Raw genomic sequence first — 26850 nt, forward strand, 5'->3', positions numbered from 1 at the left:
CAAAGCATGGTTCTGATGACCGGTTTCCATTTCCACCTGAGGTGGTCAAGGAGTGGGCTCATTCACCAAAGGTAGACCCTCCGGTGTCTAGGCTATCAGCACAGACCGTTGTATCAGTGGCTGATGGCACCTCCCTTAAGGATTCCACTGACCGCCAGGTCGACCTTCTGGCAAAATCTGTATATGAGGCGGCAGGGGCCTCGTTCTCCCCAACTTTTGCAGCAGTGTGGGCTCTCAAAGCCATCTCTACTTCTCTAGAGGAGATGCATTCCTTCGCCAGGGAATCTATGCCCGAAATGGTTGCTTTAACTTCCCAAGCTTCAGCTTTTTCATCCTATGCCATGTCTGCCATGCTGGAGGCTTCTCACCGCACTGCGGTGGCTTCGGCTAATTCCCTCGCTATCCGCAGGATCCTGTGGCTTCGAGAGTTTAAGGCAGATGCTTCCTCGACGAAGTTCCTTGCTGGACTCCCTTTTGCTGGGTCCAGGCTGTTCGGTGAACAGCTGGATGAAATTATTAAGGAGGCTACTGGCGGGAAGAGTACTTCCATGGCACAAACCAAAACCAGGAAACCTGTCCAGGGTAGGAATCAGTCGAGGCTTCGTTCCTTTCGTTCCTCCAACTGGTCGTCCTCTAAGCCCTCGGCCTCGTCCACTAACTCAGCCAAGGACCAAAAATCCAGCTGGCGCACAAAAGCGCGTCCACAGAAGACTGCAGGAGCTGCTGCCACTAAGGCAGCCTCCTCTTGACTATCTGTCCGCGCCAGCAACGTCCTTAGTCGGTGGCAGGCTGTCCCACTTTGGCGACGTGTGGTTTCAACACGTTTCCGATCAGTGGGTGCGGGATATCTTCTCCCACGGCTACAGGATAGAATTCTCTTCCAGCCCGCCAAACAGATTTTTTCTGTCAACTCCCCCCTGCTCCAAGGCCGCCGCCTTCTCTCAGGCCGTGGCATCCTTGCAGGCCAACGGAGTAATTGTACCGGTTCCCGCCCGGGAACGGTTCAGAGGTTTCTACTCAAATCTCTTCCTAGTCCCCAAAAAGGACGGTTCCTTCCGGCCCATCCTGGATCTCAAGCTTCTCAACAAGCATGTTCAGGTGCGGCATTTTCGCATGGAGTCTCTGCGATCAGTAATTGCCTGAATGACCCAAGGGGATTTCCTGGCATCCATCGACATCAGAGATGCCTATCTGCATGTGCCAATTGCAGTTTCACACCAGCGTTGGCTACGTTTTGCAATCGGAGAGGAACATTTCCAATTCGTGGCACTCCTTCGGGTTAGCCACGGCCCCTCGGGTATTCACCAAGGTCATGGCAGCAGTGGTTGCGGTTCTGCACCTCCAGGGGTTGGCAGTGATTCCTTACCTGGACGACCTTCTAGTCAAGGCTTCATCCAGCGCAGACTGTCAGCGGAGTGTCTCGCTCACTCTCGCCACTCTAGCCCAATTCGGGTGGCTTGTCAATCTGCCCAAATCCACTCTGACTCCGACCCAGAGGCTCACGTACCTGGGGATGCAGTTCGAGACTCTGCCGGCACTTGTGAAGCTGCCCTTAGTCAAACAGCAGTCCCTCCAACTGGCGGTGCGCTCTCTGCTGAGGCCCCGCCGTTATTCCATCAGGCACCTGATGCAGGTGCTGGGTCAGATGGTGGCGTCAATGGAGGCTGTTCCCTTTGCCCAGTTCCATCTGCGTCCTCTGCAGCTGGACATTCTCCACTGTTGGGACAAGCGGCCTTCCTCCTTACAGAGGTTAGTGGCTCTGTCGCCACAGACCAGGAGCTCTCTTCAGTGGTGGCTTCGGCCCCTCTCTCTGTCTCAGGGGCGCTCCTTCCTGGCCCCGTCCTGGGTGATTCTCACCACGGATGCCAGTCTATCCGGCTGGGGAGCGGTATGTCTCCACCACCGAGCGCAAGGCACTTGGACTCCGTCCGAGTCAGCCCTCTCGATCAATGTGCTGGAAATCAGAGCTGTGCTTCTAGCTCTCCTAGCCTTTCACCACCTGTTGGCGGGCAAGCACATCCGAGTCCAGTCAGACAACGCAACAGCGGTTGCCTACATCAATCACCAAGGCAGGACACGCAGCCGCCTGGCAATGTTGGAGGTTCAACGCATCCTTCAATGGACGGAGGACTCGAAGTCCACCATATCCGCAGTCCACATCCCAGGTGTGGAAAACTGGGAAGCAGATTATCTCAGCCGTCAAACCGTGGACAGTGGCGAGTGGTCCCTGCATCCGGCAGTGTTTCAGTCAATCTGCCGCAAGTGGGGCACTCCGGAAGTGGACCTAATGGCATCCCGTCACAACAACAAGGTTCCGGTTTACGTGGCTCGCTCCCACGATCCTCAGGCCTTTGCAGCGGACGCTCTGGTTCAAGACTGGTCCCAGTTTCGTCTGTCCTACGTGTTTCCCCCTCTAGCTCTCTTGCCCAGAGTTCTGCGCAAGATCAGAATGGAGGGCCGTCGAGTCATCCTCATTGCTCCGGACTGGCCCAGGCGAGCTTGGTACCCAGACCTGCTCCATCTGTCCGTAGAGGTGCCGTGGCATCTTCCGGACCGTCCAGACCTTCTCTCACAAGCTCCGTTTTTCCGCCAGAATTCTGCGGCTCTCAGATTGACGGCGTGGCTCTTGAGTCCTGGATCTTGACTGCTTCTGGTATCCCCCCTGAAGTCATCTCCACTATGACTCGGGCCCGTAAGTCTTCCTCTGCCAAGATCTATCACAGGACTTGGAAGATTTTCCTGTCCTGGTGTCGCTCTTCCGGCCATTCTCCTTGGCCTTTTTCCTTGCCGACCCTTCTGTCTTTTCTACAGTCCGGTCTGCAGCTAGGACTATCCCTCAACTCTCTCAAGGGACAAGTCTCAGCTTTGTCAGTTCTGTTCCAGCGGCATATCGCCCGGCTGGCTCAGGTCCGCACCTTCATGCAAGGTGCGTCTCACATCATCCCGCCTTACCGGCGGCCCTTGGATCCCTGGGACCTCAATGTGGTTCTCACGGTTTTGCAGAAACCCCCCTTTGAGCCTCTTAGGGAGGTTTCTTTGTTTCGTCTTTCACAGAAGGTGGTCTTTCTAGTGGCCATAACTTCCCTCAGGAGAGTCTCTGATTTAGCTGCGCTCTCTTCGGAGTCACCTTTTTTGGTTTTTCATCAAGACAAGGTGGTTCTCCGTCCGACTCCGGACTTTCTCCCTAAGGTGGTTTCTCCTTTCCACCTTAGCCAGGACATTACCCTACCTTCCTTTTGTCCGGCTCCTGTTCATCGCTTTGAAAAAGCGTTGCATACTCTGGATCTGGTGCAGGCGCTCCGGATCTATGTGTCTCGCACCGCTGCTCTTAGGTGGTGCACCTCTCTTTTTGTGCTGACCACAGGTCGGCGTAAGGGCCTCTCTGCTTCTAAGCCGACCTTAGCCCGTTGGATTAGGTCGACCATTTCGGATGCCTACCAGTGTTCTCAGGTGCCTCTCCCGCCGGGGATCAAGGCACACTCGACCAGAGCTGTCGGTGCCTCTTGGGCTTTCAGGCACCAGGCTACGGCTCAGCAAGTCTGTCAGGCTGCCACTTAGACTAGCCTGCATACCTTTTCAAAGCACTACCAAGTGCATGCTCATGCTTTGGCAGATGCGAGCTTGGGCAGACGCATCCTTCAGGCGGCTGTCGCCCACTTGTGAAGTTAGGCTCCGCCTACTTCTCAGTTTTTCTGTTTATTCCCACCCATGGACTGCTTTGAGACGTCCCAATGTCTGGGTCTCCCAAAGGAACGATAAAGAAAAAGAGAATTTTGTTTACTTACCGTAAATTCTTTTTCTTATAGTTCCGTATTGGGAGACCCAGCACCCTCCCTGTTGCCTGTTGGCAGTTTCTTGTTCCGCGTGTTATCACCGGCTGTTGTCGTAGACAGAGGCTCCGGTTGTTCCGGTTCTTGCTCTGTTTTTACTTGTGGGTGGCTATTCTCCTTCAGCTTTTGCACTAAACTGGCTAGATCTGGTTCTCCAGGGGGTGTATAAGCTCAGAGGGAGGAGCTACACTTTTGAGTGTAGTACTTTGTGTGTCCTCCGGAGGCAGAAGCTATACACCCAATGTCTGGGTCTCCCAATACGGAACTATAAGAAAAAGAATTTACGGTAAGTAAACAAAATTCTCTTTTTTAAGCATGTGACAGTTTTAACAACTATTTAAGGTTTATTCTTTTTTAATTTTGATTATATCATTTTTTATCTCCAGTTCAGACCAAAAAAGAGGAAGTGACTCAAATGGATTCTCTGGCGCTGAAGAACTCCATCTTGTCTCCTCTTTTAATGAAATAACGGTTCCCTCAAATGGGCCGGATCTAGCACCCTGTAAAGAAGTGGGGTCCCCATGTCTCACTGTGCAGCAGTGTATCAGAAAGAAGCTGGAGCTCCATCTGCTCACTGTCTCTGAGCAGCTACTCAACAGCTATTCCTCTGAGGTATACGAGGCAACTACTGTGCCGTCCTGCTGCCTATCAGTGCACCCACATAAAACTGACTTTACCTTTTTATTTTGGATATAACATATAGGGGTTCCATCAATACTGTTCACTTTAAAGCACCACTCCAATGATTTTTTTTTTCCCTGCACTGGAGTGGTTAATTATTAATTCTTTATTTTTGTATAGTGCTAACCTATTCCGCAGCGTTTCACATACATCAGGAACATTGTCCCCATTGGGGCTCACAATCTAAATTCCCTATTTGTATATCTTTGGAGTGTGGGAGGAAACCGGAGTACCCGGAGGAAACCCACGCAAACATGGGAAGAACATACAAACTCCTTGCTGATGTTGTCCTTGGTGGGATTCGAACCCAGGACACCAGCGCTTCAAGACTGGAGTGCTAACCACTGAGCCACCGTGTTCTTTTTAATCTAACGTCCCAGCCCCCCGGTCCTATACTCACCATCCGGCGTTTTCACCTTTTATCAGCGTCACTCTGTCCTGCAGTGCTAGCTTGTGATTGCAACTTCTGACTGGCCTGAAGTCAGAAGTTACATCAAAAGCTCTAAATGAAAGTCTATGAGATCCAGAACAAGGCTCTCATAGACTTATATTAAGTTGTGATCTCCAGGTCGCTCCATGAAACAGTGGAGCTGCCGACAGTTCACAAACTGAAGAAGACTGACTAGAGTGGTGCGGATAGAAGGTGAGGATGCCGGAGTGTATAAACTGGAAAAAACTGATCGGAGTGGTGCGGATAAAAGGTGAAGATGCTGGAGAGTAGAAGACTAGGCTCAGGGAACATAGAAGCACCACTCCAGCGGTAAAATTAAAAAAAAAACAAAACACTGAAATGTTGCTTCTATTGTAGAGGAACTGTGCAAAGAGGCCAGAATAGGCTTTTTCTGTGGATCAATGTTTTAATATTTGTATGTGAATGTTACTTTTATAACATTATCCTATTGTATTATTATTTTTCCCTCTTTAACCTAGACTACTCCTCCTGACTCCTTAGTCCGATGTGCAAGTCTTCTGACAGGAGTATTAGCTTGTTACTGCCACGCGGGGGTCATCCGTGAAGATGAAGCTTACCAGACTAGCTTATTCCAGAAAGCCAAGGTAGGAGGCACTCTGTATACATATGTATACACACACATATATATATTCACTAATCTATATATACTAGCTGTACTAGCCGGCTTCGCCCCGGGTTAATAAATGCTGTTAACAAATTTGGCATGCATTCAAGTGCAGCCTTGAAATGTTGAACATATGGATTGTTGGAGTGAAGGAACTGATGCAAAATAGTGACAATATCAAGGCAAGTGGTAGGACTTAAAGAGCATCTCCGCTGAGCCTCTGCTTCTGCATTTCCCATGAAGAAGAGTTGAAGAAATTGAGGTTCTTCTCCTTGTAATGGAAGCAGTGACCCAATTGAGTGGTAAACCTGTCCTTAAACTTTAAATGTCGGCATAAATCCTGTTGTAAACATTTCTTTAGTTGCACCAAATGTCATATGGAAGCAGGAGTTGTACTTCCTAATGTTGTCCAAGGAATGCTTTGATATTGTACTGGTACCTGTCATCAGAGACTTTAGGGGATCTGGTGGTGACAGGAGAGGTGGAAGTTTTATCTTGCCATTTGTACAGTATAAACCTGGTGGTTCATCTTTCCATTTCAGGGCACTACAGTACATGCAGACCACATCCATTTTTCCTATCTGAACTTTAGGATGATCCTGATAGTTTATGTCTGACTGGTAATAAAAGGCAGCATGTTTCAAATCTTCAACCATTTCCTGTGCCCTGGTGGAAGAAATAGCAATACTCTTAGTGCCAAGTCGGCCTTCTCTCTGCTGAGATGACTCATTGGCCCTTGAGGAAGCAGCTCTTCTTCTCTTGTCTGCAAGCCTCGCTTCCCTCTCCTCAGAAAGTTCATTGGCTCTTGAGGAAGCAGCTCTTGTTTTCATATCTGCAAGCCTCGCTTCCCTCTCCTCAGAAAGTTCATTGGCTCTTGAGGAAGCAACTCTTGTTCTCTTGTCTGCAAGCCTCGCTTCCCTCTCCTCAGAAAGTTCATTGGCTCTTGATGAAGCAGCTGCTGTTCTCATGTGTGTCAGCCTTGTTTCTCGGTCTTCCCATTTTTCATTGGCCCGTAATGCAGCTTTTCTTTTCGCATCAGCTGACATTCGTGCCAAGGAATTCCTTTTCTTATGAGGCATTATTGTGGTAAAAATAGTCTGTAATTGACAGTTTCTATATTCTCTCACATAGATGTAATGTGACTGACATCAGCCTTTCAACCAACACACCCTAACTGACATCCTATTACCTCACACAAGTTTTGTTATACTGAGAATGTCCTTTGTTGCCTATATTAACCAATCAGAGCTCAGATTAATTAACTGTAGCAAAATAGAAGTTGAGCTGTGATTGGTTGCTATTGGCAGCCTGATAAATCTCCAGGCAACAGAAAGCCCTCCCCCTGACAGTATATATTAGCTCACACATACACATATAGACAGGTCATGTGACTGACAGCTGCCGTATTTCCTATGTGGTACATTTGTTGTTCTTGTAGTTTGGCTGCTTATTAATCAGATTTTTATTTTTGAAGGATAATACCAGACTTGTGTGTGTTTAGGGCGATTATGTGGCGAGGTTGGTGTATGTGTGGTGAGATGTGTGCTGAGGGTGGTATATGTGTTCAAGCACGTGGTAGTCTGTGGTGCATTTTGTGTGTGTGTTCATATCCCCGAGTGTGGTGAGTATCCCATGCCAGGGCCCCACCTTAGTAACTGTACGGTATATACTCTTTGGCGCCATTACTCTCATTCTTTAAGTCCCCCTTGTTCACATCTGACAGCTGTCAATTTGCCCCCAACACTTTTCGTTTCACTTTTTCCCCATTATGTAGATAGGGGCAAAATTGATTGGTAAATTGTAACGCGCGGGGTTAAAATTTCGCCTCACAACATAGCCTATGACTCTCTTGAGGTCCAGACGTTTGAGTGTGCAAAATTTTGTGGCTGTAGCTGCGACGGTGCAGATGCCAATTCTGGACACACACACACATACATACACACACACACACACACACACATTCAGCTTTATATATTAGATATTAGTGAATATATTTGTGTGTGTACGCATATGAGTTGTAGTCGGCAGGATGTGAAAATGGCTTGGGTGTGTGGCCTGAAGGATAGAGCGGAGTCGAGGGTTACCCCAAGGCAACGAGCTTGTGAGACTGGGGAAAGTTAGCAGCCATCAATTTTGATGGATAGGCTCGTAGCAAAATCAACAAGGCATGCAACAATATCAACAGTCTAATGGAAGCTTTGAAAATAAATCATAATGCAGAGGAATGGAGGCTGTTGATTGATTCCTCCAAGCAAGTAAAAGCCGTCTTGCTGCACAGTGGCAATGCATTACCTTCATTTCCAGTTGGCTATGCAGTCCACATGAAAGAAACCTAAGACAAGAGGTTGTGAGTGTGATAAAACTCCGCCCACTGCCCAGTCACTCATGAAGACTGGGTGCCGCCTCGGTGATGCCGGGTCAACTCCCAATTCCGGAACTTGACGTGACATCAGTGGCCGCTGCAGCCCGGGTCACGTGATGGGGATGAGCAAGACGGCGATAGCGCTGCACACAGGCACAATTGGCAAAAGAAGGTATTTAGAAAATGCCTTCTTTCACAGCTTTCAATCGATGTGGCCACTATACATGGTAGTGGACCATGTCTTTAAGGGGGTTTTCCGGTTTCAATAAACTGTTGTTCCCAGGTACAGTTAAAAAAAAAAACAAAACTATGCATTACTCACACTTCCCGGGTCCAGTGCTACAGTGCAGTGCCTCTGCCCCGATATCTGTTGCTTGACTGCAGCGCATTTTGGCGCCATGGCTAATCACTGAGCGTAACAGCTCTGCCATTGTAGATGGCACAAACCGCTGAGCTCAGTGATTACCAGCAGTGCATTATCAAATGTTTTTTCTGAAGTTCAGCTGCTGGTGGAATAGTGACATCTGCTCTTCCTCTGTTTGCGTAAACCAATCCCTTGGACAATCCCTTTAAGGGCCAAAATGCATGCAGGGAGAAGGGTTTAAAATCAATACGCTCTACTTATTATTTATTTTTTTCCCAGATGTTGATGCAGTGTGTTGGTGAGAGCATGTCCATATTAAAGGGGAAGATAAGTGAAGAACCGAAAATTGTATCCCTGGGAGCATTGATATCCCAATGTCTGAACGGTGTCTGCAACTGCACAAAGGTAATGCAGAAAGGTGCACCTTTAATACAAATACAAGGCCCCTTAATCCTGGATTTAACTTAAAGACCACTACTAATGTTCACAAACACAAATATTTAATAATTTACTAGTTCCACCTTTTACTTACTTTTGCTTACACGCGTTTTGTTTTTAGGCTGGTCCGTCTCGATTCTCCGCAGATCTGTTTCTTCGCCTCCTAACACCAAGGATGTTAACGGACTTGTGTGAAATATGTCGAAACTTGGTAAGATTACTATAAGAGGTGAAGCCTAACTTCTAAGTCTTATTGATACCCTTTAAGTTTAATAAAAAAAAAAAAAAACACAGCTACGTTTGGTCAAGTAACAGTTACTGTATGTTCAGGCTGCCATTGAGAAAGCCCAATTATGAGCAGAGACTTTTTTTTTTTTCTAAAGGCTACTCTTCATTGGAAAAACTATTTGCCAAATAGTTTACATCAGTGAATCCAGAGTTAGATCTGTAGGCAGTAATGTTTCAGGGTTTTCCACCTCATCAGTACTGAGCAGGTACTGGTAGGCTGATTGTGATGTTTTAATTGCTGCTCAGAAGGAAGTAAATTCTCTTATTGAAGAAACCTACTGCGCCATGGGCCTGGCTTACCCTGGATAGATGTGACTAAGTGACTATCCTATATTCATTAGAGCCTATGATAGTGAGGGAAGGCTTCGCCGCCGGTAGTCACCAGGTGCCACTCCAGGGCAGTTTCTTGTACTTCAGCAGCTGACCGACGGTTCAACGGAGGAGGACCAAGTAGGTAGAGGCTGACTCAGATGGTCCAAGTTCGGGGAAGGCAACACACGGATCAAAGACGTAGCTAGGGTCGGAAGTGGAGAGATCAGGATATACGGGTACACAAGCAAGGCTGGTATCGGGAGAGACAAACGTAAATGCAGCCAGAGAGGGAAAGGATTCACCTCCAGTAGTCACCAGGTGCCACTCCAGGGCAGTCTCTGGTACTTAAGCAGCTGACCGATGGTTCAAGGTAGAAGTACCAAGTAAAGAGGGAAGAGGCAGACTCAGATGGTCTACGTTCGGGGCAAGCAACACAGGATCAAAGACATAGCCAGGGTGGGAAGTGGAGAGATGAGGATATACGGGTACAAAAGCCAGGTTGGTATCGGGAGAGACAAACGGAAATGCAGCGAGACAGGGAAAAGCTTCGCCTTCGATAGTCACCAGGTGCCACTCCAGGGCAGTCTCTGGTACTTGAGCAGCTGACTGACAGTTCAAGGCAGGAGTACCAAGCACAGGGAGAGGCAGGCTCAGATAGTCCAAGTTCGGGACTAGCGACACAAGATCAAACATGTAGCCAGAGTCGGAAGTGGAGAGATCAGGATATACGGGTACACAAGCCGGGTTGGTATCGGATATAGGGAGAGTCAAACGGAAATGGAGCCAGACAGGGAACAAGACCACAATCTGACTTGAACGAAAGTTTGCGCAAAGCGTGAAGGGAGGAGCTGCCTTATACACTCGCTACTGGTAGGGGATAGGCCAGAACAGCAACACTCACTGGAGGCAGGTGATCACACTCCTGCAGAGTCTGGTCATGTTTCACTATAGCCAGGTGGAGACTTTCCAGCAACAGGAGGATATAGCAGAGCCGAATGTGTTGCAACAGGCAGCTCATGAGATGAACTAACACGGCGCAGAGCAGAGAGGTGGCCTGCAGTGAGTAGGGTGGCGCTTATTAACTGTTCAAGTCACAGGAATAACTCTAACAATGTATGAAGACTTATTTTCTAAGTGGTAAATTATCCATGTAAATTATTCCCAGGTGAGTAGCAATGGCACCACAGCGGCCGCCATAGACGCAGATCCTGTAGATTCAGACATAGATTCCAGAATGGATATAGAAGATCATGGAGATGCAGACTTCTTTGGTGACCACTCGTCCAATGAAGCCACAGAAAATATAGAGAGTGGAGAGTTACAGAATATCACAGGTAGGAAATCTAAACTTATGGTTCTTATTTTATAGATCAGGTTTGGATGGTAACAGAGCACCTTTCATGTTTATCTATAGGTGCAGCGAGTCCATTATCGGAGGAACATCTGACCAAACCTGAGATGGTCCTGTCCCAGGCTCTGCAGTTCCTGTGTTTCTGTGCATCTCCTGCCATTAACCATAATGTCAATTTCAGACCATCTGACATACGGAGGAGACTCTTGAATCTCATTGATACTTCACTAGACACGAGCAAACCATTGCATCTTCGCATGGTAAGATGAAAGTTCTAACTACAAGGGGCTATTAAGCTACCCTCCCACATAGCACAAGTGCAAATTCTTCTCATGGAAATTCCAGCATTGTGCGTAAGATTTTAAGAACTCGCATGAACCTGTAGCGAAAAAGAAGGATTTTTGTGTACTCACCGTAAAATCTCTTTCTCTGAGTCTTCATTGGGGGACACAGGACCATGGGTGTATGCTGCTGTGACTAGGAGGCTGACACTAAGTGAACATAAAAAGAGTTAGCTCCTCCCTGGCAGTGTACACCCCAAGCCGGAGGCGGTACTATGCCTGTTTTGTGTAAAAGCAGTAGTAGGAGAGCCTTGAACAACCATAACTAAACAATGTAATACAAGAGAAAAAAGTGTGTTGAAAAAAACACAGTGCCTTATGGGCACGTAAATATATAGTAGCCGGATGGAAACAAAGGTGACCCGCAAACAACATCGGGAAACATCCGGTAAATGAAGACTTCACAATCCAAACAGGGTGGGTGCTGTGTCCCCCAATGAAGACTCAGAGAAAGATTTTACGGTGAGTACACAAAAATCCTTCTTTCTCTATCGCTTTCATTGGGGGACACAGGACCATGGGACGTCCAAAAGCAGTCCCTGGGTGGGTACATAAGCCGTCCTACAGAACCAAAACAAACAACAAATTCTGTGGGAAAGCTCTGTACAAATGTTTACTACCTTTTTAGAGGTGTGCGACAGTCGTCTGCAACACCTTTCTCCCAAGGCAGGCATCTGCTGATGCCTGGGTGTGGACCTTGTAAAACCTGGTGAAGGTATGAAGACTGGACCACGTTGCGGCTTTGCAGACTTGCTCGGCTGAAGCCTGGTGTCTGATTGCCCAAGACGCCCCAACTGCACGGGTGGAATGGGCTCTTACTCCCCTCGGAGGGGACTTGTCCCTGATTCGGTAGGACTCCGCAATGGCTGATCTGATCCATCTGGCAATGGTAGCCTTGGACGCCGGCATACCCTTCCTGGAACCAGCAGGCAGGACGAACAGGTTGTCTGATTTGCGGAAAGGCGCAGTTCTCGAGACGTAAGTCCTGAGCGCTCGTACTAAGTCCAGAGTGTGTAGTGACCTTTCCAAGGAGTGAGTGGGTGCCGGACAAAAAGATGGAAGCACGATCTCCTCATTCAGGTGAAAAGGAGACACCACCTTCGGCAGGAACTCCGGAGACGGGCGCAGGACAACCTTGTCCTGGTGAAAAACAATAAAAGGTGAGCGGCACGAAAGAGCTGCCAGTTCGGACGTTCTCCTGATTGAAGTGACCGCCACCAAAAAGACCACTTTCCAGGATAAGTGTGAGAATGAAGATTCTCTGAGTGGTTCAAATGGAGCCAGTTGGAGGGATCCTAAAACCAGATTAAGATCCCATGGTTCTAGCGGAGCCCGATAGGGCGGATTCAGATGAGCGACTCCTTGGATGAACGTCTTGACCTGCGGACGTGATGCTAGGTTTCTTTGGAAAAGAACAGACAAAGCCGAAACCTGCCCCTTGATGGTTGCCAGCGAGAGACCCGCTTGCAACCCTGCCTGAAGGAACGGTAGAAGCGTCGGTAGTGAAAGAACTAGCGGGGAGAGATTGCCGTTGACAGTAATAACAAGAAGGATTTGCGGGGCACTACTTCCACTGAGGACTGTCCACATCAAACAACCAGCGGCTAGTTGCAGAAAGCACACGCGGTGCTATTGATCTCTGCTGTGACAAGAGAAAACTTCCAGGTCGGACTATACTGAATGCAGCTACGGGGTGCTTGTTCCAAAAGCATCAGAGCATGAGACATTAAGCAAAGGGAGAAAAAAGGAACAGCACTCACCTGTAATTGCTGTGAAGTATTCAGGTTTATTTCATGGTCGGAGGATACATGCTTCGGCGTTATAGGGAGGGAATGAGGATGGTTAGCACAAAAAGACTACGGCCGTTTCGCCCCTGTAGAGATTGCCGTTGACCTCGCACCACTGAAAAAATGCCTTCCAGGTGCGGTAGTAGATCTTTGACGATGAGGGCTTTCGAGCCCTAATCATAGTCTGAATCACTTCTGGAGCAAATCCTGACTGGGCTAACAGCCAGGATTCAAGAGCCATGCCGTCAAATTGAGAACCCCTGAATTTTGATGGAAGAGCGGACCCTGAGACAGCAGGTCCGGCCGATCTGGAAGCCGCCATGGGGTGTCTGCGACGAGCTGTGCGAGTTCTGCGAACCATGCTCGCCTGGGCCATTCTGGAGCGATGAGAATCACCGGAATGCCCTCTGCCTTGATTTTCTTGAGGACTCTTGGGATCAGTGGCAGCGGCGGAAAGATGAATGGTAGTCTGAACTGATTCCACGGAAGAATGAGGGCGTCGACTCCTAGCGCCTGCTGGTCGTGGTAGCGGGATATGAACTGTGGAACTTGATTGTTGAACCGCGAGGCCATCAGGTCCACATCCGGAGTCCCCCACCTGTGGCAAATCTGCTCGAAAACCTCTCTGTTTAGAGACCATACGCCCGACGCCAGACCCTGTCTGCTGAGGTAGTCGGCCGCCCAGTTTTCCGCGCCGGGGATCTGCACCGCAGAGATCCTGGCGTTGTGAGACTCTGTCCACTGTATGATCCTCTTCACCTCTCTCATTGCCATGACGCTCCTCGTGCCGCCCTGATGATTGATGTATGCCACCGCCGTGGCGTTGTCCGATTGTATCCTGATTGGAGACCCTTGGAGAAGGCGTTGAAAAGCTTGCAGGGCTCGTAGGACTGCTCTGATCTCCAAAACATTGATCGGGAGCCGGCTTTCCTGGTAGGACCACTGACCGTGAGCCGTGTGGTGCTGGAAGACCGCTCCCCAGCCCAGAAGGCTGGCATCGGTGGTGACCGTCTTCCAGTGCACCGGTAAGAACGACGTTCCTTTGACGAGATTCTGGCTGTTGGTCCACCAGCGCAGCGAGTGGCGGACTTTCGGGGACAAACGTATCTTGCGATCCAAGGTGAATAGAGACTTGTCCCAATTGTGCAGCAGGAATAGCTGAAGAGGGCGAAGGTGGAAGCGGGCAAACGGAACCGCCTCTATTGCCGCCACCATCCGACCTAGGGCCCTCATACCAAATCGTATGGACACCGCCCTGGAGTGGTGGAGGGTCTGGACGTCTTTCCGGAGGGAGTCAATCTTTTCCTGTGGAAGGAACACGCGTCCTTGGATGGTATTGAACTCCATGCCTAGGAAGGTAATCCGGCGAGCCGGGGTCAACAAGGACTTCTTCCGATTGATGAGCCAACCGAGACGGGATAGAGTGTCGATGGTGACCTGGACACTTAGACGACAGTCGTTGAAAGAGGACCCTTTGATCAGTAAGTCGTCCAGGTATGGAATTACCAAAACACCTCTGGAGTGCAGGATCGACATGGCAGCGGCCATGACTTTCGTGAACACTCAAGGCGCGGAAGCAAGACCAAACGGTAGGGCAGTGAACTGATAATGATCGTGTGCTATGGCAAAGCGTAGGAATCTTTGGTGCTGGTGTGCAATCGGGATATGCAGATATGCGTCCTGTATGTCCAGAGAGGCGAGGAATTCGCCGACCTCCATGGAGGCAATCACCGATCGGAAGGACTCCATGCAAAATCTTCGGGTTCTGACATACCTGTTGAGGATCTTGAGGTCGAGAACAGGGCGCACAGTGCCATCCTTCTTGGGGACAACGAAGAGGTTGGAGTAAACTCCTCTGAACCGCTCCGAATCTGGAACCGGAATCACGACCCCTGAGCGGTGCAGAGATTTGATGGCGCGAAAAAAGGGGCGAGCTCGCGCGTCCGTCTCGGGAGGATGGGAAAGAAAGAAGCGGCTTGGAGGAATTGACGTAAATTCTATCTTGTAACCCGAGACTAGGATTTCTCTGACCCAAGCATCTATGATCAAAGGGAGCCAGACGTGTTGGAACAGAGAAAGGCGCCCCCCCACCTGGTCTACGCTGACGCGCGAAGACCAGGAGTCATTTGGAGGAGTATCGCTGAGATCTAGATGCTGGTTTGGCAGGCTGGCGTGGTCTGGAACGCCAGGAGGGATTTGTTTTGAAAGACGGGTTCTTCCTGCTTCTCTGCGGGGATCTGTTCCTCCTAGGCTGTGCCGGGGAACTGAAGCTGCGAAAGGGGCGAAAACCTGAGGTTGGCTGGCGGCGTGGGAAACGCCTTGGTCTCAGCTGTGGAAGGGAGGTGCTCTTTCCTCCCGTAGCCTCGGCGATAATCTGATCGAGCCTGTCCCAAACAGTCGGCCTCCTGCAAACGGGAGGGCGGTAAGTGATTTCTTTGAAGCCGCGTCTGCATTCCAGGCTCTGAGCCAGACCGCCCGGCGGATTGCCACCGTGTTGGTGGCCGCTTGTGCTGCGCAATTGGCTGTAGACAGAGATGCGTTAATGATGTACTCACCCGCCAGGGCAATCTGTGCAGCCATGTTGACAAGCTCGGGATCGCCCGACTGCGAGCGAAGCCCTCTGCGGAGGGTGTCGGCCCAGGTCACCATGGCCTTAGCTACCCAGACGGTGGCGAAGGCCGGAGACAGTACCGCGCCTGCCGCCTCAAAAGCCGAACGGGCGAATCTCTCGATGTTACGGTCCGTGGCATCACGTAGCGATGTTCCCTGCGGCAGAGATAGAACTGTATGCGAGGCCAGACGGGAGACCGGATGGTCGACCACCGGTGAGCCCGCCCATTCCTTCCTGAGATCTTCGGGGAAGGGATAGTGTAAATCAATCGACTTACCGTTGTTGAACGTCTTGTCCGGTTGCTGTCTGTGCTTGCGTAAGATCTCAGCGAACTCCGGATGATCGCAGAAATACCTGTGAACACGCTTAAGTCGTTTGAAAGATACCTGTGAGCTCTGGGTGGTGGCAGAGTCAGGCTGTAGCTTCAGCGTCATATTCACCGCGTCGGCCAGGCTGTCCACCATACGCCTGACGTCGGCTGCCTGATCCGAGTCCATAAGGGAGGCTGCATCCGACTCTTCCCCTGAATCATCACACTGTCTCGGAGACGAGTGGCTCTCGGGCCTTGGAGGGGAGAGGGACCTCTGGGAGGAATTGGAAGACGAGACCGTGCGGGTCCGCTTCCGCGCTCCAGTAGTCGGTTCTGGGTCAGACCGACTGTCATCCTGCGACGGCTGGACCTGCGGGGCCTGGCTGAGTGTAGGGAGCGACTGCAAAGCCTGCGCGATGGTCTGAGACGGCCTCGACAGGGAATCCACCGACTGGGAGAGAGAAGTCAGCCACTCCGGGGGAGGGAGCGCATTGGGGCTCGGTGCATCCTGTACTGCTGCAGTAGTGAATGGGATGGGGGTGTCGGCGGCGTCTGGGGCTATCTGCGTGGGCTGTGGGTCAGGGACGCAAGCTGCGCAGAGGGGGGTAGCCTGGCCTTGGGAGAATTTTTCGTTGCATGACGAGCACGCAAAATGCATTATGAAAGGGACCTGTTTGGATCGGGAAGACTTAGTTAGGCATGGCTGCTCAGGGGGCTCCTACTAGAGACACTAAGGAGGAGACAGGAGATAGGCAGGAAAAAAGTGAGAAGAAAAAAGTGTAAGAAAAGTTGCTGGTCCTAATCAGAAACAGCACTCACCCAGGCCTGTGTCCTCCCCGGGTCAGCAGGAGGCTCAGAGTAGCTGGGGGCAGCCACCGGAAAATAGATGCTGCTGCTCAGTGGCCTGCCTGTGCTGAGGTGGGCCGTTTGCAAGAAAAACGCGGGCTTTTGCCTCTTTTTTTTTTTTTTTTTACTGAGGGGGCGTGGTAGGGATGATCTCTGCTGTTGCTGCGCAGAAAAAGCGGGGGGCGGGCCCGGAAGACACGCGCGCGCAAACGGGGGGGCGGAGAGCTCCGGCCTAATGGTAGGCCCGAAGCCGGGGACTAAATTTGTGAGCGGCGGCCACCGGGAGCGCAGCGCAGGGCTTACCTGCGTCCCTGCGCGGTGTCCAGATCCCTGGGTCCCATCCTGGCTGCTGAAGGCCCCCGGTGAGTGCAGGCTTGTGCTGGCAAGTGCCAGGGGAGGCTGCTGGGGGGCTGTGTGGAAGACTGCAGAGTGCTCCTGCGCTGCAGTGTGTGCTCCTTTGCCTGGGCCCAGTGAAACAGGGGAGAACGCTGGGGGAGGCCTGGTGCTGTGAGCGCTCCTGCGCTTGCGATGCTTCCTCGCCGTCTCCACCCGAAACACCCCTTGGGACGGTACCATAGGGGTCGACGGGGAGTGAGCCCATAAAACATAAATGAGTGGGACCCCAATCAGCCCCTGGGGTGGTACCATGGGGCCGGAGGGGGATAAGGGCTGTGTCTCAGGTCGGGACGATACCCTGTAGGGAAAGAGCAGGCAAGGATACTCTCTGATGCAGGATCTTTAACCCTGCAGAAGAGATAAAAAGCGTAAAAAGGATGAGAACGCTGAGCGGCGCCGTATAGGTTGAAAAAAAACGGAAAAAAAGAAATAGCCTAGGCTGAGGTTGGCCCACAGAGATATGGGCCCACATCAGCCTCCTACGACACTAAGCAAAAACTGGCATAGTACCGCCTCCGGCTTAGGGTGTACACTGCCAGGGAGGAGCTAACTCTTTTTATGTTCACTTAGTGTCAGCCTCCTAGTCACAGCAGCATACACCCATGGTCCTGTGTCCCCCAATGAAGGCGATAGAGAAATATCTGCAGTGTAAATAGACCAGCACTGATGAATTGAAATCCACTACATTTTCAACATTTCTGCCCATTGCTGCATGGGTTACTAGTCCATGTTTTGTGTGTATACGATGCGATTACACTTGTGTAGACAACACAAGAACAGACCAGCTTTTTATCTCATGGAAGTAACCTATTAAATTTCCTCTAGAATGACTGTGAGCAAAGATCTTGACAGCATCAACATATTTGCAAAAACCTTAAGGCTATGTGCCCACGGGCGCTCGTACCTACGATGTATTCCCAGGTACGAGCGCATGTTTCCCGCAGCTGCCCGCCGGCGTCCGCAGCTATTTTTAGCTGCTAGATTACAGCGGAATAGCTGCGGGAAACATGCGGACATTCATGCGAATTACCTGCGGACGTCCCGGCCTCTATCTCCATAGCGGAGGGCCGGGACATCCGCAGGTAATTCCGCATGAATAATTGACATGCAATTATACGTGCGGATGCGGACATCCGCAGCATGTTCGGCAGCCGCACTTTCCGCAGCGTGGACACAGCACTCCCCATGTCCCATAGGATAACATGGGGAGTGACTGTACGTGCTAAAACCTGCGGATTTATCTGGAAAATCCAGATAAATCCGCATGTTTTCCGCGGCAAAATCCGCAGATGTAAGCTCCCGTGGGCACATAGCCTAATACTCTTTTAATGTGACTTGGTTAAATGGGGATTGATTACAGAAGCCATTATAAGGCTGTGTTTACACATTCATTTATAGTATATACTGTAGATATATATATTTTTTTATCAAGGCTTTTATCATCAGGCTGAGTTCTGGTAGATTAACCCCTTAACGACCCATGACGTACTGGGTACGTCATGGATCGTGTGCAGTTAATCCCCGCCCCCTGCCATGGGCAGGCAGCGATCCGCTCACATATCAGCGGTTTTCAACAGCTGACATGTGTGCCTGCTAGTTGTGGGTGGAATCGCTTCCACCCGCGGCCATTAACCCCATTGAGGGACTAAGACCAGTCCTGGCAGGATAAGTACTGGGACATTTAGGCACATCATAATTGTGGTTAAGACCTCCATCTAATATAGCTCCCCAGGTTTACAGCCAGACAGGTAATTAATTAACTGGGAACGGAGAATCATAGGAATCATTAAGATTGGGAGGTTTCCTGTATATGACATTAGACACATGACTATACAATCACTTCAGTATATTGCACCTGGTGGTGGTTTTAGGTCTCTATAGGGACAGGGACATACAGGGCTAGCTGCCGAGGAACGGGGGGCACCCAAAAAAATTAAGGTGTATTTGACCTCCGTTGCTAGGTAGGGATAAACATCAGGGAATATTAGGTCCCACGTTCCCATTATCTCTATACGTTATTAATTGAATTTAGCAGGTGGTGCACGTCCCTTTGCCCTAGTTGAGGACCTCACAACACAATCACTTATCACGACTTGTTAGTGACATGTACAATTGGATATGGTTCCAGTGTTTTAGATTATGGCATAATTTTAATGATACTAATAAACGTGAAGTTTTAGAGAGCTTTTTTGGTTAACTTTCCTTATGGTCCCCTGCCAGCTTTATAAACCATGTGTTTCTATGAAATGCTGCAGCATTTCGGAATAATACATAAAGAATCAGCCAAGCTCTGATTCATGCCGTCTGTAATTCAAGCAGCATAAATCTTATGACTGGTTCCCTGTAAATCTGTGACATAAATTGACCATTTTTGTGTGCTAAGTCTCTCAGTTTTACATGTTTTCCATAGCAGTAATGCATGTTTATATTCCCATATTCATTGTTACACATATCTTAGCACTAAAGAGTGCAACTTTCTCCTTTTTATTACTACGTTTCATGCTCAATATGGACCTGTTCACATTAGAAAGTTAGGAAGTGTCATCAGTCTTTTTCATAAATGTATAAAACTGTTATAGAATTTTCAAAGGTAGCAAAAAAAAAAAATCCAATTATTTTCACATCTTTTCTTTTGCTTTTTTTTTTTTAAATTTCCTTGCAGTTCTTACAGCTACTGAATGACCTACCGGTGCAGGACGTTGCTTTGCCGGTAGATGATATTAACATCTTGCTAAAAACTGTTCCGTAAGTTTTATTTTTGTTTACAATGTCTTGACAACTATTGTCCGTTCGTTGACTTTTATTCCTTACACATTTAGCAAAGCATTAAATATGTGCAGCAACTTTTATTACTGACCTGTAGGACCCGTGGAAATCCCCTATGGTACGTCCATGGTGCCATAACTGCGTTGATTTGAGGGTAGAATGATTCCATAATGTGATGGAGCACGCTGTGATTACATTCTTATGGGTTGATCATCACGTGTGAGGAAACAAAGAATTCTTCCTTGTGATATCAGTATATAATGGATACATATATTGAAAAGACTCCGGCACACAAAATGTTATCAATTATTATTTATTTATATTTTATATTATTCGGATATTCAGAAATGATAATGACGTTTCGGCTATTTGCCTTCTTCACAACTGAAATATATATGACAGAAATAGAGGATAACATGAAAAAAGGAGAAATAAGTACCAATATTCATTCATATTTGTATCATATAAAAAAATAACAATTTATATCCTTTATTACCTATACGGTATTTTGAATGTTATCTGAGAAGAACGTCAGACGTGTATAATCATTTATATCTGAAAGAATAATAATAACAATGCCCATATTCTAGGAATCATAGAAATCACTTGAAAATAAATGTCATGACCAATATTAGGTTTATAAACATGTCATTTCAGTGCATAAGCACTTTCACCAACATATAATCATAATTGATAAATTAGGAAACAATATTACCTTTATGTTGAAAAGGGCAATATATAATTGTAATGTCCACAATGGGAAATGGTCACAATATTGAATCGCTATAAGACTGGAAAATAGAGTAAGAAAATCACTATCAGTGTATCAGAAAAAAGGAATACAAGTGCATTAAACATTGGTGATCCATAGTGGGAAAGTGCCAGTCAGCAAAGGGTTAACGGAGGAGAAAGACATGACATACCTGTTTAGCCAAGGATCAGCGGTGGAGTGAAAGAGAGTGACCGCGCTGGGGTTTAAATGTGCTGAAGGGGCGGGCATAACAGAACAATTTCCTGTGTTTACGGAACGCATAGAGACGAGTGACACGCAAGCCGCGCGTGCGCAGTGTACCCGGAAGTGCGCGCATGCGCAGGAGTGAAAATCGAGTATGAGTAAGTTACGGCGCCCAGAATGTCATTATGAACGGAGAAGTACTAAGTACGCATCTGAAAAAGAAAAAGGGGAGATAGATAGGGCTTTTGAGACCAAGATGAATTCTATAGATAATATAATGAGATAATCAGCATAATACCAAGGATAAACAATAATGACTCCATTTGAATGAATGTCAATACATCTTGTAAAGTACACATATATATGTTATATCTGTATTTTATACATACATATGTATGCACATATGGACATACATCTATATCCATATATGCACACGCCCATATCTTTTCAATATAACGTCTGACAACACATATCATACATAATTATAAGACGATTATGACAAACTATTGCTATATATGTATACATATGTGTGCAGGACAATCATGTCAGTACACACATATGTATACCCATAATTCCCGTCATCACACAATGAATATATGTCCCCCCACTAAATTTTAAACTGTATAAAATTCTCCAATAATATTGAAAATCACGAGTAATAGGATAGACGGACCCCATGTCAATAATTCTCATATTCTCTGTTGAGTCCAAAAGGGGAAAGGGTATTAAGGGTGTGGATCCAATAGGATGCTCTTTCTTTTAATTTCTTAATCCTATCACCCCCACGTCTCAAAGGTGGAATATGCTCCAAAACTTGGAATCTCATCTGAGAGATCATATGTCCGCACTGGATGAAATGGTGTGGAATAGGCAACATGACTAACTTACATCGTATAGTGGACTTATGTTTTCCTATGCGGTCTCGGACATGCTGGGTAGTCTCCCCAACATATCCGAGACCACACGGACATTTGATCAGATATACCACATATGACGTATCACAGGTGAAAAAGTCCTTAAGATAAAAGACTCTTCCAGTGCGAGGATGGGTACATTAATTTCCTTTAATGATATTAGAGCAATGAGGACAGTGTAGACAGGGATAATTACCCTGTTTGGGTGTGGATAGGAAAGTTTGTCTTGATTTCACAATATTTGACCCTATGTCCGCCCTTACCAATATATCTCTAAGATTAGGAGAACGTTTATAGCTAAAGAGAGGTGAAGAGGAAAATTCGGTTATTTGTGGATAGGAACTATGTAATATCTGCCAATGTCGAAGAATAATACCTTTTATAATAGGATGAAAAGGATGAAATGTGTTGACAAAAGTGATGAATGGTCCTGCCCTTTTAGATCGAGTGCTAGAACTATAACTAGAGTGGTAAGCAGAATCTACTATAGATGGAGGATAACCATGTTGTAGGAATTTATTGGACATTTCCTTATGTCTTATTAAACGTTGATCCTGAGAGGAAACAATCCTTGTCACTCTTTTGTGTTGGGATATTGGTAATGCATTTTTCAAATGTCGTGGATGGTTACTAGTATAATGTAGGAGACTATTACGATCTGTTGGTTTCACATAAATATCCGATATGATGTTACCACTTGGATTTATGCTTACACACGTGTCAAGAAAATTAATACTGGAGGAGTCCACATGTTGGGTAAAAGATAAACCATCAACTCTAGTATTGAGATGACAAAAAAATTCATCAAAAAGTGAATGGGGACCTGAAAAAACGATAAAAATATCGTCAATGTATCTTTTGTACATTAAAATATGGTTGGAAAATATTGGGTGTTATTATTATTCTTTCAGATATAAATGATTATACACGTCTGACGTTCTTCTCAGATAACATTCAAAATACCGTATAGGTAATAAAGGATATAAATTGTTATTTTTTTATATGATACAAATATGAATGAATATTGGTACTTATTTCTCCTTTTTTCATGTTATCCTCTATTTCTTTGTCGCTCCATTGGGAGACCCAGACAATTGGGTGTATAGCTATTGCCTCTGGAGGCCACACAAAGTATTACACTTAAAAGTGTAAGGCCCCTCCCCTTCTGGCTATACACCCCCAGTGGGATCACTGGCTCACCAGTTTTTGTGCTTTGTGCGAAGGAGGCAACACATCCACGCATAGCTCCACTTTTTAGTCAGCAGCAGCTGCTGACTATGTCGGATGGAAGAAAAGAGGACACATATAGTGTCCCCAGCATGCTCCCTTCTCACCCCACTGTATGTCGGAGGTGTTTGTAAGGTTGAGGTACCCATTGCGGGTACGGCGGCAGGAGCCCACATGCTGATTCCTTCCCCATCCCTTTTTACAGGGCTCTGGGTGAAGTGGGATTTACCGGTCTCCAGGCACTGAGACCGTGCTCCATCTACAGCCCCTGGAGAAGATGCTGGATGGAGCGGAGTACATCAGGGACATGGCCCTGCTTCCTCAAGGTACTCTGTGTCCCCGTGCATTTGGCGCTCACACCGCAGCATGCTGGGTGTTGTAGTGCGCCGGGGGACATCAGCGCTGCGGCGCCTGTGCCATGGCCTCATTCAGCTTTGCTGAAGCAGGCTCACTTATGGGAATTGGTCGCGCCGGCCGCTGGGACTGCGGCGCGGCTGGCACTTGTAGTGCGCCGGGGACTTCAGCGCGGCCTGCGCTTTTACGGCGGCCGCGCTGATAACTAGAGTCCCCGGCTTTTGCGGCCTGCTTCCGTTCGTTCCCGCCCCCAGACCTGCCAGTCAGGAGAGGGGCGGGACGCTGGCCACTTCCAGGAATCGGTCGCGCCGGCCGCTGGCAGCGGCGCGGCTGGCACTTGTGGTGCGCCGGGGACTTCAGCGCGGCCCGCGCTTTTACGGCGGCCGCGCTGATAACTAGAGTCCCCGGCTTTTGCGGCCTGCTTCCGTTCGTTCCCGCCCCCAGACCTGCCAGTCAGGAGAGGGGCGGGACGCTGGCCACTTCTATGAATCGGTCGCGCCGGCCGCTGGAACTGCGGCGCGGCTGGCACTTGTGGTGCGCCGGGGACTTCAGCGCGGCCCGCGCTTTTACGGCGGCCGCGCTGTTAACTCGAGTCCCCGGCTTCTGGGCCTAGTCTCCCTTCGTTACCGCCCACAGCCCTGACAGTCAGGGTAGGGGCGTGACGCTGCATAGAGCAGAGCTGAGAGCTGGAGTATGTTTTGCATACTCCACCCCTCTCACTGTGTGCACTGTGAATCCGGATTCCCGCACTTTCTCAGGCACGCCCACGGCTTCCTTCTCTACAAGGACACCGGCAGCCATTAGTGTCAGTTTCTGTACGATACAGAGACAAGTGTGGAAGACCCTGGCATTCTGATAGTCACACAATCGCTGTAACAGGCGTTAAGCAGCACCTGTGGTGCTAACCCCACTAGTGCAGAAGTGCACTTATAGATATGCTTGTACTATATACATTGCACTGTTTGGTCGCACGTTGTATATACCCTCCTGGATTATGCGGAGGAGTTATCAGCATATTCTCTGTGTAAAACAAAGGTGCAGAACCACATGTTTTTCTATACAGCTGGTACAGCATGTACGGCTATACGGCCGGCAGGTACATAGACTCCCATTGTATGCACTAATGGCCAGGGGATGAGGACGGTGTCTGCAGTATTTACTGACAGTTTTTCTGAGACTATGGCTATGATACTAGAAGCCTAGCAGTCCGGACATGTCTCTCACAATATGGGCACTGTTGAATCATTGATCCATGGCCCCCCTCAGTGTGAATAACTAACAGCTCCGGGAATGTCACACGCATCCCAGAGTCACGGCTCTGCACGGACGTCAGTCCCAGACAGCCTAAGTGGGCTCGCTATGAGCGGCCTCGGTTTCAGCAGGGTCCTAACAGAAGGACTCGCTGTGTAATGAGGCGGAAGTAGCGGCTCAGGATTCTGATCCTGAGACCGCTCTCAATCTGGATACACCTGATTGTGACGCCATAGTAAATAATCTTATAGCGTCCATCTATAGAATGTGGGTTATTTCTCACAGCTCCTCCAGTGGAGGAGTCAGCTTCACGTATTTTTCTGGACCACTCTGCCTTCAGAGAGGCAGTCCAGGAACACCACGCTTATCCAGATATGCGCTTCTCCAAACGGCTTAGGATACACGTTATCCCTGTCCCCTGACTTGGTCAAGGACTGGACCCAATGTCCCGAGCGGCATCCTCCAATCTCCAGGCTTGTAGCTAGATCCATAGTTGCAGTGGGAGATGGAACTGCAAACTCAAAGATGCCACTGACAGACAGATGGATCTCTGGTCGAAAGCCATCTATGAGGCTGTCGGCGCACCGTTGGCTCCGGCATTCTCTCCCTTGGGGCACTCCAAGCTATTTCAGCTTGTCTTACACAGATTGACACGGTTACACGTACATCTGTGCCGCAGGTGGCATCCTTAACCTCTCAAATGTCTGCATTTGTTTCTTACGCGATTCAGGTTGTCCTGGACTCTGCGAACCGTGCGGCGGTAGCCTCCGCTACTCCGTGTTTTTAAGCAGAGCCTGGTCTGCTCGTTAAGTGAATGGAAGGCAGATTCTGCTTCCAAAAAAGGTTGCCTAACCAGTTGCCTTTTTCTGCTGACCGACTGTTTGGTGAGCGTTGGATGTAACCATCAAACAGTCCAGGGGTAAGGATTCATCCTTTCCTCAGCCCGGACACAACAAACCCCAACAGAGCAAGAGGCAGTCGGGGTTTTCGGCCTTTTCGAGGCTCGGGCAGGTCCCATTTTTCCTCGTCCAATGTGGACTCAAAAGGATCAGAGGAGCTAAGATTCTTAGCGGGCTCAGTCTCGCCCAAAAAAAGCGACAGTCTGAAAACCCGCTTCCAAGGCGGCTTCCTCATGACTTGCGGCCTCGGTCGGTAGCAGGCTCTCCCGCCTTGGCGATATTTAGCTGCCATAGGTCAATGACCATTGAGTGTGAGACATTCTGTCTCACGGGTACAGGATAGAGCTCACTTCTCGTCCTCCAACTCGATTCTTCAGAATTTCTCCACCTCCCGGCCGGGCCGCTGCTCTTCTGCAAACAGGGTGCACTCTATAGGCAGAAAGAGTGATGACCCCCGTTCCTCTTCAGGAACAAGGTCACGGTTTTTACCCCAAATTCTTTGCGGTACCTATAACAACGGGCCGTTCCGTCCCGTTCTGGATCTAAAAATGCTCAGCAAGCTCGTGGACACCAGGCGGTTCCGGATGGAATCCCTCCGCCATGTCATCGCCTCAAGGTCCCAAGGATATTTCCTAGCATCATTAGGCATCAAGGATGCTTATCCACACGTGCCGATTGATCCAGAGCACTAGCGTTTCTACGCTTCGTTATAGGAGACGAACACCCTCTGTTCGTAGCTCTACCTTCCGGCTAGCGACAGTCCAACTGGTCTTCGCCAAGGTCAGGGCAGCAGTAGTCACAGTCCTGCACTCTCAGGGTCACTCTGTGGTCCCGTATTTAGACGATCTACTTGTCAAGGCACTCTCTTAGGAAACATGCCAACACTGCCCGAACGTTGCGCTGGAGACTCTCTAGAGTTTTGGGTGGATCATCAACTTTTTAAAGTCAGATCCGACCCCGACCCTATCGATAACATATCTAGGCATAGAGTTTCTTACTCTCTCAGCGATAGTGAAGCTGCCGCTAGACAAACAGCATTCACTACGGGCTGCAAGCTCTTCTTTAAGAACCAGTCGCACACATTGAGACGCCTCATGCACTTCCTACGTAAGATGGTAGCAATGGAGGCAGTTCCTTTCGCGCAGTTTTACTGCGTCCACTACAATGGGACATTCTCCGCCAATGGGACGAGGAGTCGACGTCCCTCAACAGAGTCGTCGTTCTTTCTCAGGCGGCCAAGGAATCTCTACGGGGGTGGCTTCTTCTCACCTCTTGGTCAAAAAGAAGGTCCTTCCTATCCCCGTCCTGGGCGATAGTTACGACAGACGCGAGTCTATCAGGGTGGGGAGCAGTTTTTCTCCACTACAGCGCTCAGGGTACGTGGACTCAGCAAGAGTCCACTCTTCAGATCAATGTTCTTGAACACAGAGCAGTGTATCTTGCCCTACAATCCTTCCAACAGCGGCTGGAAAGCAAGCATATCCGACTTCA

At 48.8% G+C, this 26850-nt stretch overlaps 1 protein-coding gene across 2 annotated transcripts in view; it reads left to right on the forward strand.

Moving 5' to 3' along the window:
• ATM (ATM serine/threonine kinase) overlaps positions 1–26850 on the forward strand; it is a 262350-nt gene that overhangs the window by 77173 nt on the left and 158327 nt on the right. For both annotated transcript variants that reach the window (XM_075337438.1, XM_075337439.1), the window contains exons 13-19: positions 4217–4442; positions 5442–5567; positions 8593–8718; positions 8873–8962; positions 10517–10685; positions 10766–10962; positions 19656–19738. In XM_075337438.1, the coding sequence (XP_075193553.1) occupies positions 4217–4442; positions 5442–5567; positions 8593–8718; positions 8873–8962; positions 10517–10685; positions 10766–10962; positions 19656–19738 (1017 nt within the window). The remainder of the gene's footprint in view (positions 1–4216; positions 4443–5441; positions 5568–8592; positions 8719–8872; positions 8963–10516; positions 10686–10765; positions 10963–19655; positions 19739–26850) is intronic.

This window comes from Anomaloglossus baeobatrachus, chromosome 2 (genome assembly GCF_048569485.1).
Source record: "Anomaloglossus baeobatrachus isolate aAnoBae1 chromosome 2, aAnoBae1.hap1, whole genome shotgun sequence".
Lineage (NCBI taxonomy): Eukaryota > Metazoa > Chordata > Amphibia > Anura > Aromobatidae > Anomaloglossus > Anomaloglossus baeobatrachus.